The sequence below is a fragment of the Alexandromys fortis genome, unplaced genomic scaffold, assembly GCF_014885135.2.
Source record: "Alexandromys fortis isolate MF-2015 unplaced genomic scaffold, M_Fortis_MF-2015_v1.1 scaffold_0, whole genome shotgun sequence".
Lineage (NCBI taxonomy): Eukaryota > Metazoa > Chordata > Mammalia > Rodentia > Cricetidae > Alexandromys > Alexandromys fortis.
The window spans coordinates 30,062,005-30,074,639 of NW_026067949.1; the positions used below are offsets into that span (position 1 = coordinate 30,062,005).

Sequence of the window (12,635 nt, forward strand, 5' to 3'; positions counted from 1 at the left end):
CTCCAAAAGTCAAAAGAGTAAAATATCCCACAATGTGAATGTACACGTATTCACACACACACATGCATGCCATGGCACTCATGTGGAGGTCAGAAGACAGTTTTAGGAATTCATTTTCTACTTCTACCACATGGGATCTAATTGAAGTTGTCAGGTTTGGTGGCAAGCACCTTTCCCATCTCTCTGCCCATCTCTCTGCCCCTCCTTGTCACAATATTGTATTAACACAATGACTATTTTTTTTAACTATTCAATAAGTATAATCTAGAAAGCTCACGTTGTTCGTTGGCTTAACCTTCCCTAAGTCCATAACTCATCCCATCTCCAGATGCTGTTCTGGATGTATAAAAGGAGCACCCACAACCATTCATTCATTCATTCATTCATTCACTCATTTTGTTTTTCATTCAATATCTCAAGTGCCAGGACCTATTCCAGGTATGGGATAAAGTGGCGTATGAAACTGACAAGTATCTCTACTACTATGGCTCTCTCTATCAGAAAGAAATATTCAAAAATAGAGCATAGACAGCTATAATATAAAGAGCAGTGCTGAGGGGAAAATGCAAGTGAAACAGCAAATAAGTGCTAAGGTGGACAGGAAAGTCATGGGAGCCGTGCAGCCTCATTTCCAACCAATACATGAGCGTTTGTCCAACAGGACTCCAGATGAGGCAAAAGGCCACATGGACAGTCTCATGCCTCAAGGACCAGTGGACTTCAGGACAGCACAGACTACAGCTGGGACTATGTAGTCAGCATGCTCTCTTCTCTCTTGTAATATTAAAGGCGGTTTTAGTGTCATTTGTCAGTCATGCATGGAACGGACATGATTATCTTCTAAATTATCGATTATCTTCTAAAAATCCTTTGGGAGATGATGCTACTCAGGTTTCTTGTCTTGGAATGACAATAGTCACTCCGGACGCTGAGAGCTGTTCTGATTCAGAACAGACAGAAACAGAGACAGATCCCCCCTTTTTCTGCAAATAAGTTTTGTTAAGTTTTGAACAGTATTGTTGTTCTCAAAAATATGTGCCTATGTTTATCACTTTTTAGTTTTGAAAAGACAGGATGTACCTGGCTCAATATTTGGGCAACCAGCAAAGTGATGTGTTGGTTTTGGTTTAAAGATGTTTTGATGTAAAAGTTGGGAAAAACATATTTGACATATTTGTTTTTGCTGGAGGTTAAGTTTGGAGGATGGGAAAAAATTTGTTAGTATGGAAAAACATGCTTGTTATTTGATGTATAAATAAAGATAGCTGGAGATATTTGAAGCCAGCCACTTGTATGAAATTCATCTGATAGTCAGACAATTCATTTCTTTATGCCTACACCCCTTCCCCATCTCGGGACCTGAACCCAGGCTGCGACAGAACCATGGTGCTGTGAGCAGAAATAATCCTTCTGTACACTGTAAAAAAATGTGTTTCTCTCAATGTTAATAAAAAATTGGCCAATAGCTGACAGAATTTTCAGGACAGAGTGAATGCTGGGAAGAGGAGGAGCAGAGTTAGAGGAGTTACCATGCAGACACAAAGGAAGCAGGACGTGCACAAAATGAGGTAACAAGCCATGGGCCAAGAGGAGCAAGACAGGAATAGAAATGGGTTAATTTAAAATGTAAGAGTTAGCAATGAAAAAGCCTGCGCTCCACCTGTTACACCACAGCAGGAAAAGACTTGCTGATAATGAGGAAAAACTTGGGGCAAGTGTGTGAGAAGGATCCAGGAGCAATGGTGTAGGAGGTTCTTCTGTCTATGTGTTACTTTCATTGGTTAAATAAAGAAGCTGCTTTGGCTTTTTGATAGGCCAGCCCTTAGGTGGGTGGAGTAGACAGAACAGAATTCTGGGAGGAAGAGTGAGACACCATGTAGCCCCTGCACGAGACAGAGAGTGGATGGAACCCTGCTGGTAGGTCACAACCTCATAGTGATGCAAAGATTAATAGAGATGGGTTAACTTAAGATATAAGAGTTAGCTAGCAATACACTTAAGCTATTGCTCAAGCAGTGAGGCAGACGGACGCCATGCTCTCCTCTCTGAGACGGACGCTGGTTAAACTCATGCCAGTAAGCCACAGTCAAGTGGCAATACACATTAATAGAAATGGGTTAATTAAGATGTGAGTTAGCCAATATGAGGCTAGAAATAATGGGCCAGGCCGTGTTTAAATGAATATAATTTGTCTGTTGTTATTTCGGGGTATAAGCTAGCCACGGGCCAGGAGCCGGGTTGGGAGAAGTGGCCCGCAGCTCCATTTTACAACAGAGCAAAGACCATCAGGAGCCAAGGACAGGAGGGAGGACACTGCAGGGCCTATGCAGAGGATAGTAAGACCAGCTCAACTGGAAAGGGGCAGACAAGGAGGTGAGAAAGAGACGTCCTAGGAAGCCAGGTAGCTCTCCATCTTGAAATCCACTGCAAGTCCTTGGTTTTCACAAGGAAAAGTGTAGGAAGAACAGGAGAAATGGTCACTGTAGCTAGAAAACTCAGCAGCCCTGGACCATAATCAGTTGGAGTACATGCAGTTGACAATCAGATAAAAGTTGAAGACGCTAAAAGTCTAAGAGATTAGAAAGAGTGGGGCTCAGGGCCAAGAACAGAAACCCATTTCAATATGAAAGAGGATTCTGCCTTCTTCCTGCCAAAATTATTTCACAAAATCCAGGGAAAGGTGGACAGGGATGGCCATGCCATGCTGTAATGTATTTATGTTCTCAATTTCTCATTTGCATTGGCAGGGACTTCAATGGCTGTAATTGCAAACAGCCTATTATAAAAACTGTATTAGCAATAAATTGTTATTATAAAACCTTATATCATACTTAGAAACTTGCTTTTTAAATGCTATTCCATTGCAGGCACATTTGTTGCCAAGCACACATCTGTTCTGCATTTGATCCTCACTGCTCTCACTGAGAAGCTTCTACAGAGCTGTCAGGTAGTAGTGGTTGTTGCTATCGTGATGGACAGATGGTATATGCTCAGAAAACTGAGATGTATTTCAATTCCATCTTTATGGCAAATCATTCTATGTTAAATCCTTCATTTGTCCAAGCAACTGAATCAAAGCTACCATATCCCCCCAAATATTGCTTACAATTTTCTCAGTATATATCTGTGTCTTTTACGATGCACTTCTGATGGGCATCGAAGAGGCTCCTTATGGAGTTGGTTAGCCATCTGGGCAAGAAATTGCTCTTGCTTGGACTGCTTGATATTATACTGTATGAACTGGACATGCAAGACCCACAGAGAAATAACTACTGAACTTGCCTAAAAGTGAGACCATCCTTTGGGGTTCCTGCTTCATGAAAGGGTCTGCCAGACATTCTGCAGGACACAGAAGAAAGAAACTGATGGGCTTTGCCATGACAAGACAGAACAGATCTTCAAATTTCCTGCTTCATGGAAAAGTCTGCTAGATACTATGGGCCTGTAGGCTGAAAATGGATTCCCCAATGTTACAGAAGAACTTTGGGTGACTGTCCAGGTAGTGAGATGTCTCTGTTAATTCTAGAGTTTTAGAAGTTGCTTACAATGCACTTCCTGATAACTTAGGTAATATTATATCCTTCTGGGGTCTTTGATGAAGTTGAAGAAGGTAGGTATAATTATTGTTTTCCTTATTTATGATAAAAGATAAAATAGATATAAATATCGTAACTGTAATTCTTACTTGATACCGGTTTTGTTATATGTAATTTTACTATGTCAAAGTTAAAACCTTCTTTTTTATTTGAACAGAAAAGAAGATATGGTATGGGAAGTCCTTCTGTTTATGTGTTGCTTTTATTGATTAATGAATAAAGCTGTTTCAGGCAGTGGCTTAGCAGAATAGAACAAGGTGGGAATTCCAAGCAGATAGAGAAGGAAAGAATGCAGAGTCAGTGAGACACCATGTAGCCCCTGCAGGAGACAGAGAGTGGATGGAACCCTGCTGGTAGGTCACAACCTCATAGTGATGCACAGATTAATAGAGATGGGTTAACTTAAGATATAAGAGTTAGCTAGCAATACACTTAAGCTATTGCTCAAGCAGTGTTTTAAATAAAAAAATACAGGTAGATTAGTGTGAGCTTACTACTACTACTAATAATAATAGTAGTAGTAGTAGTAGAGTGAATACTTGTGAGCTATTATTTATAGACAATTTACATTGGTATAGATTTTTATATATTGACACAAATTCAAATTATATTTGTTACATTGAATATGCTCCTATTTCTGTTTAAAATATTTGTACACATATGCAAAGTTATTTTGTCATATTTGTATGCATGCATGTTTCTACCTCTGTTAAAGACATTTTGCACATGGATACAATTTTAGGATATATTTGTCATATTATATTACACATTTCTACCTCTGATCAAGATACTTATACATTGTTTACATTTTGAGACCACTGACCTTAATTGCTGCACAGTTGTTTAAAGACTGTCTAATATAAAGTCTTAGTCTTTGAGCTATATAGGTATTAAGAATTATAGGTCAATAGTCATCAATTTGTCACACTTATAGTTAGACTAATCAGGTTATTTTGATATATAGAGATTGTATTCTGCATAGGTAGGTAATCTTCAATAACTGTCAAATATGGCATTTAAATAACTTAGGGTTCTGTTGACATGAGACATGATTACTCCTGGCAGCACCAATCTATTCCCAAGAGAATGTTGAACACTGAAGACACTCCACTTGGAGCTTATTTTCTTCTTGGCAAAACTGGCCTTTGAGCAGGAACTGCCCATGCCTCAACCACTGACAAAATGCACGGTGTCCAGACTGGACAAGCAGGATTCAAGAAAAAAAGACTGTCAAACTTTGCCAAGACAGGGTAAGATGGTTTTAAATTTTTTCCTGCCTCTGAAAAAGTCTGTCAGTTACTCTAGGCCTTAGCCAAAGTTGGTTGCTCCAATGTTGCAAATGAGACTTTGGGTGATTGCCCAGGTAGCCAGTTGTCTCTGTCATCTACTGCACATTTTGGAAGCTGCTTGATTGCACTTTCTGCCTACTCAAGTAATATTATCTGCCTTATCAGGTCTTCAAGGGGTTGAAAACTAGACAGTCGTAGTTACTTTCCTCTTATAACTTAGCCAAGCCATTTCTTTTTTTTTTTTTTTTTTTTGGTTTTTCGAGACAGGGTTTCGCTGTGGCTTTGGAGCCTATCCTGGAACTAGCTCTGTAGACCAGGCTGGTCTCTAACTCACAGAGATCCGCCTGTCTCTGCCTCCCGAGTGCTGGGATTAAAACTTAGCCAAGCCATTTCTAATACAAGACTAAACTCCCTTAGGATAGAATAATTATTGAAACATTATCATATGTTTCTTGCTTAATATTGCTAATGCTGGTTCTAATTCTAATTTTTATACTTGACATCTGTTCTTATAGTATAGTTTTGTATTGGGTTTAGAATTTTCTTATTTAGAAAAAAGGATGGAGAACCTCCTTCAGCCAATGGCCCTTGAGAGACTGAACCAGGTTGGGCATGGCCTTGGGTACCAAAAAGATGTGGGCCCACCCATGCACTCTCTCTCACTCCTGCTCTGATATCTGGATGCTGGATGCTCTTACTGTTCCCTGTTGTGATCTGTGAGTCCCCCCTTAAATAAAAAAAAACCCTTATTATACCCTATTTGGAGCTAGTGTGGGATTACTTCATCTTGTGCATTTCCCTTCATCTGGCACGTTCCCCTTCACACTACCACTGCCATTATTTCTGCAGTCCTGCCCCCACTGAAGCCTTCTGCTTTACTCAGACCTCTCTAGACCTCATCTTTGACATTTGGGGTCACACTCTCATCTTTGGGTGGCACTTAAACTTGTTTTCTGTGGCATTCGTTCAGAGTCTAATGAGAAGAAAAGAGTGCCAATGAAGGCAAAGCCAATATAAATGGACACAATATAAGTATTTGCTCAGTGGTGGGGCTAGGTCACAGCAGAACCTTAGGTAGGATGACTTTTGTTTAAAATAAAAGAGGCATAGATAGCATTTAGAACAATGCCCTCATTTTATAGATGAAATTAGGTACAGAAAATGTGTCAGCATGACTTTGGTTGTGATTGCCTAAAAACAGTAATTCAATTTAGCTTAAACAATGAAGAATATTTTATCCCATATTTTGAGACTCAAACAGTAGGTGGGAACCCAAGAATTGCTCTTCTTTACAACAATCTGAGTCACTGACCTTCCCTGTTGCAGCAGTTTAAGGAGTCCTGGGAGTTAGGGAGAAGAGTAATAGAGAAGAAGCCAGGGCTATGCTTGAGCCACTTCAGGAAACAAAGATCTGAGCAAGAAGACAGTCCCGCTTGCCTCATACCCACTCTTTAAACTTAACTCTGCTGTGGAATATTAGGTGAAGATGTGTTGGATTTATTTATGCCATGGAACATTTGTTTAATGATGCAAAGATGTGTTGCATTCTTTTATGTTGCATTTGTTTAACTCTGTGAAGTGTTTTACTTTGCTGTCTAAAACACCTGATTGGTCTAATGAAGAGCTGAACAGCAATAGCAAGTGTTTTACTTTGCTGTCTAAAACACCTGATTGGTCTAATGAAGAGCTGAACAGCAATAGCAAAGCAGGAGAGAGAGACAAGGGGGGGCTGCCATGCAGAGAAAATAAATAGGAGGAGAGAAAGAGAGGATGACACCAGAGGCCAGCCACCCAACTACACCGCAAGTCACAGAGTAAGAAGGAAAGAAAGAGATGTAGAATAGAGAAAAGTAAAAGCCTCACAGGCAAAAGGTAGATTGAGTAATTTAAGAAAAGCTGGCTAGAACAAGTCAGGCTAAGGCTGGGCATTTGTAAGTTAAGAATAGGTTTCAGTATATTTATTTGGAAGCTGGGTGGTAGGCTCCCAAAGAGAAAAGAGTGAAAAAGAAAACCAATCACATAATTCTTTATTGATTCTTTGGGAATTCTGTATCATACACCCCAATTCCAATCACGTTCCAGTCCCTCCATATCTGCCCCCACCCCTGCAGCATATCCCAGCAAAAGAACCCTTCCAAAAATTAATTAAAAAACAAAAAACCCACCTCCCTCCTCATCTTTCCAACACCTCTTCATCCATCCTAGTGGCACTGGGAGCTATGTGGGTCACACAGTGTACCCTTTTGACCAATCAGCCCCACCCGCAAAATGTTCATTGCAATGAGTCATTGGTCTAGTTCAAGACCTCTGGCACAGCATCATCACTGGACCCTCACCAAAGCTCCTCTCAGATATCCTGCTGTTGCTCACAGTCATGGAGATCCTGCAGAGATCACTCTGAGGACCACACTCTTCACGCGCTCCAGCAGGTCACAGATGGGGTAGATGTTACAGTGGGTCAACTCGAGGTCCAGGATGAGGGTCTGGGTGGTAGCTGGGCTGGTAGGTTGGGGCCACTGCAGTCACCCGCCTTTGTTGAGGGGTGGAGGTCATACTGATTGAGGGAGGGGGCAGAGTGGGGGCAGCTCTTCTGTGGTTGGACAGTGTTGTAGAATATTTTTTTTATTTTTTTTTTTTTACTCACATACTTTATACTGTGTGAAGATGTGTCACTGTGATTGGTTTAATAAAAAGGTTAATAGCCAATAGCTAGGCAGAAGGTATAGGCAGAACTTCTAAACAGAGAGACCTCTGGGAAGATGAAAGGCAGAGTCAGAGTCATCAGTCAGACATGGAATAATCAGAAAGGGCATAATGGATATGAGGTAAGGAGCATGTGGAAGAATGTAGATTAAAAATAGGAGTTAATTTAAGTTATAAGAGCTACTTAGAAACAAGCTAAGGCTGAGCCTTATAATAAATCTCATTTTAATAAGTTAATTATTAAATATTAAATATATTATTAATAAAAGTCCATGTCATTTTTTTTTGAGCTGGCCGCCCAAAAAGAAAAGTCCATCTATAGGGTGGGGCCAGTTCTCCTGTTACATTATCCAAAGAGAGGCAGGGCCAGCTATCCCAGGGCCAGTGAGGGGTGGGGCCAACTCTGAATGGCCCTTAGATTTCAAGGCTCCTATGAGCCACCCCACATGGTAACACAAGCCATAGACATCATCACAGACCCCCTAGCTATAGCAGGAACACAGACTCGGACATGGTCTTCGGCAGTAGCTTGGCCCAGATGTCACCATGGCCCTAGTGGCAGCACAGACCATGCAGATCAGTATGACCCCAGAGGTAGCAAGGCCCTCAGACACCAGCATGGTCTCAGGTATTATACCTATTTCTTAAACAATCACTGGCGAGGGAAAAGGCACTTTAGGACAGGTCCAGTTGTAGTCCTGAAGTAAGTCTGATGTAGAATGGATGCTGGAAAGACTAAATACACTGCCAAATCAAAACATCTGTTAAGGATCTGAGGCTGCTTCCACTCCTAGCTGTGTTGTTGAATGTGTCCTTTCTTGTCCTCTGATCAACTCCAGGTCCTCTTATTTTACAACCTTTTCTCAGGAGCCTTCTTGTCCTTTGTCTAATTACTTTAGGCTTCTACAAAAGAGACATGGAGTATGGGAAGCACTGACGTAGAACCAGACCTCCACCTCTCCAACTGCACATGACACCTTAAGTCACATGACAAAACTGACAGGGTTAGAATGAGGGATGACAGAATCTGTCTCACAGATATGAGAGACATGAAATCAGGTAACTTATCTTAAGTTCCGAAGTGACATGCCAAGTCCTCTCTTAAATGTGCTCTATGTCCTAATGGCATCTCCTGTCTGGTCTCTTATGTTCTCTAGTTGTCTATAGACACCTCCCTCCCTGCCATGCAATGATCTCAACATAGTTCTTCCTACAAACTGCTCCCAACCCCCACCAGGCAAATGGGGATAAATGCCAAGATAGGCCCATTCTAAGCAGAGGAACTAAAAGAAAGGAAGCTGTTAAAACTAAGTCTCTCTGATATCAAAGCCTTGAAGAGGCTTTTCCTGAGTTCTTGCTCCTTAGACTCCAACTATTTCTACTTTCAAAAGTTTGATCAACATTCTCCCTTTGATTTGATTAGCTGTTAAACACCTTTTACCGCGCCCCTGTTTTACTGAAATATGCAAATTTTTTCTATTATTCTATAAAAACCCACTATGAACAAACAGGACTTCCTATACTAAATACTGAAGTGACTTTTGTGTCTTTTTGAGTCCCTGAGTCTGGTCAAGAACTTGTCTCTCGGCTGGGCGGCGGTGGTGCACGCCTTTAATCCCAGCACTCTGGAGGCAGAGGCAGGCGGATCTCTGTGAGTTCGAGGCCAGCCTGGTCTACAAAGGGAGTTCCAGGACAGGCTCCAAAGCTACAGAGAAACCCTGTCTCGAAAAACCAAACCAAACCAAAACAAACAAACAAAAAAAAAAAAAGAACTTGTCTCTCCTCTGGGCCCCAGATGGCAACACAGAAGGGAAGACACTGGCTCTGAAATCAGACATTCTGGGGGCATTTCTAGCTCTACATCTATGTATTTACTGTCTTATTATCTCAATTTCCTTACCTGGAAAATGGGGAAATGACCCTAGTTGATTTGCTGCAAAACTTAAAATGACTTCCCAGCCATAAGATGCTTGGGAATGAGCCTGACACAATAGTAGGTTCTGGACAATGTTACAGAGCTGATGACAGTGGTGCCCTCCCTGTAAGGATGTCTCTTCTTCACAGGCATCACGTCAGGCCGAGCAGCACCCTCCTCATGTGGACCTTATTTCCAATCTTTGAGACACAATCACCTTAAGGCCCACTCTTCCATGAGGTCACCCTAACTGCACTGACCTGACACCTGTCTGTAGGAGTGGTCACGGGTGACAGCTCCGCTCCGGTCAGGTCAGATCTGTGCTTTTCCCATTATGGCTGAGCATTACTTGTGACACCACAACAAGAACAGTGTCCATGAAGACAGGAATGCTGGCTTACCTTCTTTTGTGTCCTCAAATTTCTCAGCTCACAGAAAGCACTTAACTGTTAGTGTCTGAGAACCCCGCCCCCATCATAAGGACTTGGGAAGAACAGCAAGCTCTTGCTAGAGTTCCTCATTATTTATTTAAGCAGCAAGAAGACAAAAAACAAAACTTGCCAATTTTCTTCCCCCCCCCCAAAAAAACCTGTTTTGTTTAAAAATACAAAATAGATAAAGAAAATAAATACTCTTATTTCACTACTAATGCATTTAAAAACTAGCGGGCTGAAGAGCTGGCTCAGCTGGTCAACTGGTCAACAGCACTGAGTGCTTTTGGAGAGGACCCACGAGAACTCACATGTCAGCTCACAACTGTCTGCAACTCCAGTTCTATGAGCTCTGACACCTTCTTCTAACCTCCATGGGTGTCACACATGGACACAGACATCCACTCAGGCAAAACACTCACACACAAAAAAAAAAAAAAAATAAGTAAATATACAAAACAACAATAATTCTTCTAAGAATGTGAATGAAGGACAGAGTTGAGAAATTGTGGCTATGTTTTTATTGTTATATCTATAGAAAATTTTTATTTTTGAAACACTGCAAGACTTCAAGTACACATGTTCTTTTTTTGATTTCTCAAAGGGTGTGGAAAAAAAGATATATACCTTGAAACAAAAACATCACCCAGTGATATCCAAAAGCATATTATTTAAATATAAAATATGGCTCTGACTCATACATATTTGGGTTGCATTTAATCACCTGAGAAAGCCATGTATGAAGAGAAACTGTAGAATCCCAGACTTAATTCCTATAAAACTATCTACTAAATGGAAATCAATACATGGACTCACTTCTCAGATGTTGGAAAAATCTTAATATTACATCTGGCGCCACTCCCATAAAATGCCATACTCTATGGCTTAGTATATTTAGTGGGTAAGATTAATTATACATTTAAAAGTGGCATTTTCCTAAATATTACCCATTGTGACTTTTCTACTTGAGTAGTGTTTCATGCATTCATTCTTTTTCTCTTCTTTTAAAAGCAGGATCTCATGTAGCCCAGGATGGCCTGGCATTGGCTAACTAGGCAAAGGTGATCTTAAACTGCTGACTCTCCTGCCTTGATCTTCCAAGTGCCAGGATTATCATTTCATTTCTTTTCTATAGAGATTTCCTGTCTTAGATCAGAAAAAAGGAAGAGGAAGAAGAATGAGAGAAAAACAAAGCAAAGCCACATGTCTTACTTGGATTGTGCAAGGCAGCCTGGTGCAATTACGTTCTGATTTTCCTCCGTGGCCTGGACAGCGGTGAGCTCTGCCATGTTGACCATCACATCGTTGCTGTGGCCCGGAAGCTGTGGAAGCACTGAAATGATCTTCTCTACTAAGTTGTCTCCATGATGTCCAACCGCTCCTGTGAACCACACAAGCAAACGTAAACTCAAAGCAGACAGAAAAACATTGACTGGATGCATGCTTTACGATGTCTCTTCTACCAAAAATAAAAACAACTGATGCTTACTAACAACAACTTAGAATTATGCTGTTTGTCATGTAAGTCATATTCTCAACTATCCAGTCAATGTGTGCCTCATGGATTGAATGCAATGTTCATGAAGATGGGCTTCTCATATGCTTTGGCTACTGTTATATCTCCAGAATCTAGTACAGTGAGCAGACCTGCAGCATCAATAACAGTCTGCTAAGTAAAGTATCAACATGTAGTCAGTCAGTTCGCTACTGTCATAGGGTGATGCTATCCTGAAATTCTGAATTCCATTGTTATTTTGATAACAAATACACAATGGCCAGGGCTGGAGAGCTGGCTCAGAGGTTAAGAGAACTGACTGTTGTTTCAGAGGTCATGAGTTCAATTCCTGGCAACCACATGATGACACACAACCATCTATTATGAGATCTGGTGCCCAGAACACTGTATACATAATAAATAAATTAAAAATATACACAATGACCAGGAAAAGCTTGCGGGTCAAGTAGGAATAACCAATTTTCCTGCCACTACAGCCTTATCTCTGTGATGACAAAGGCACCCTTTCTCTAGTTTACCTGGTATTCACAAGCTCTAGCATAGAAAGGCAACCAGCAGACTTTCACTAAATATTTGTTGAAAAAGAGGGAGAGTAAGTAAACACATGGTAACAGCTTATAATTAAAAGCATTCACCAACATTTATTGGATGCTTTCTGTATATCAAGATCTGTAGTTGTACATATCAACTCCAGGGATAACGGTGAACAACGGACTGAGGATGCAGCTTAAGGGGTACATCACTTGCCTAGCATGCATGAAGCCTGGTGGTTTCCAGTACCACATAAAACTGAGTGGTGGTGGCCCATAGCTGTTATCCTAGAATTTGGGAGATGGAGGCAAGACATTCAGAAGTTCAAGATCAAATTCAGCCACACAGTGATTTTGAGGCCAGCCAGGACTAGATACGTGAGATCCTATCTGAATAGTAACATCAAAATTTTAATAATAAATGTACTTTAACTGAAACTGAAGACAAAGATACAGTCAATGCTTTTTCTATGAAATTAAATTAGCTCTCTAAAATCCACCACTGCTTGGAAGACATCACTCCAGCCATGGATGGGACATGGCACAGCTAAGAGTTTGAGTCACTTCCAGTCTGCTCACATGCTGATTCCCAGTGCCTCTCTGTCTCTCTGTGTTTTGCCATGTCATATTAATGGGACAGAAGGACTAAACAGGA

General features: G+C 40.9%; 1 protein-coding gene across 1 annotated transcript in view; it reads right to left on the reverse strand.

Moving 5' to 3' along the window:
- The window catches only part of Scfd2 (sec1 family domain containing 2), a 314,706-nt gene that overhangs the window by 300,452 nt on the left and 1,619 nt on the right, over window positions 1-12,635 (reverse strand). Inside the window, exon 2 of the mRNA XM_050149856.1 lies at window positions 11,147-11,315. Within this exon, the coding sequence (XP_050005813.1) occupies window positions 11,147-11,315 (169 nt within the window). The remainder of the gene's footprint in view (window positions 1-11,146; window positions 11,316-12,635) is intronic.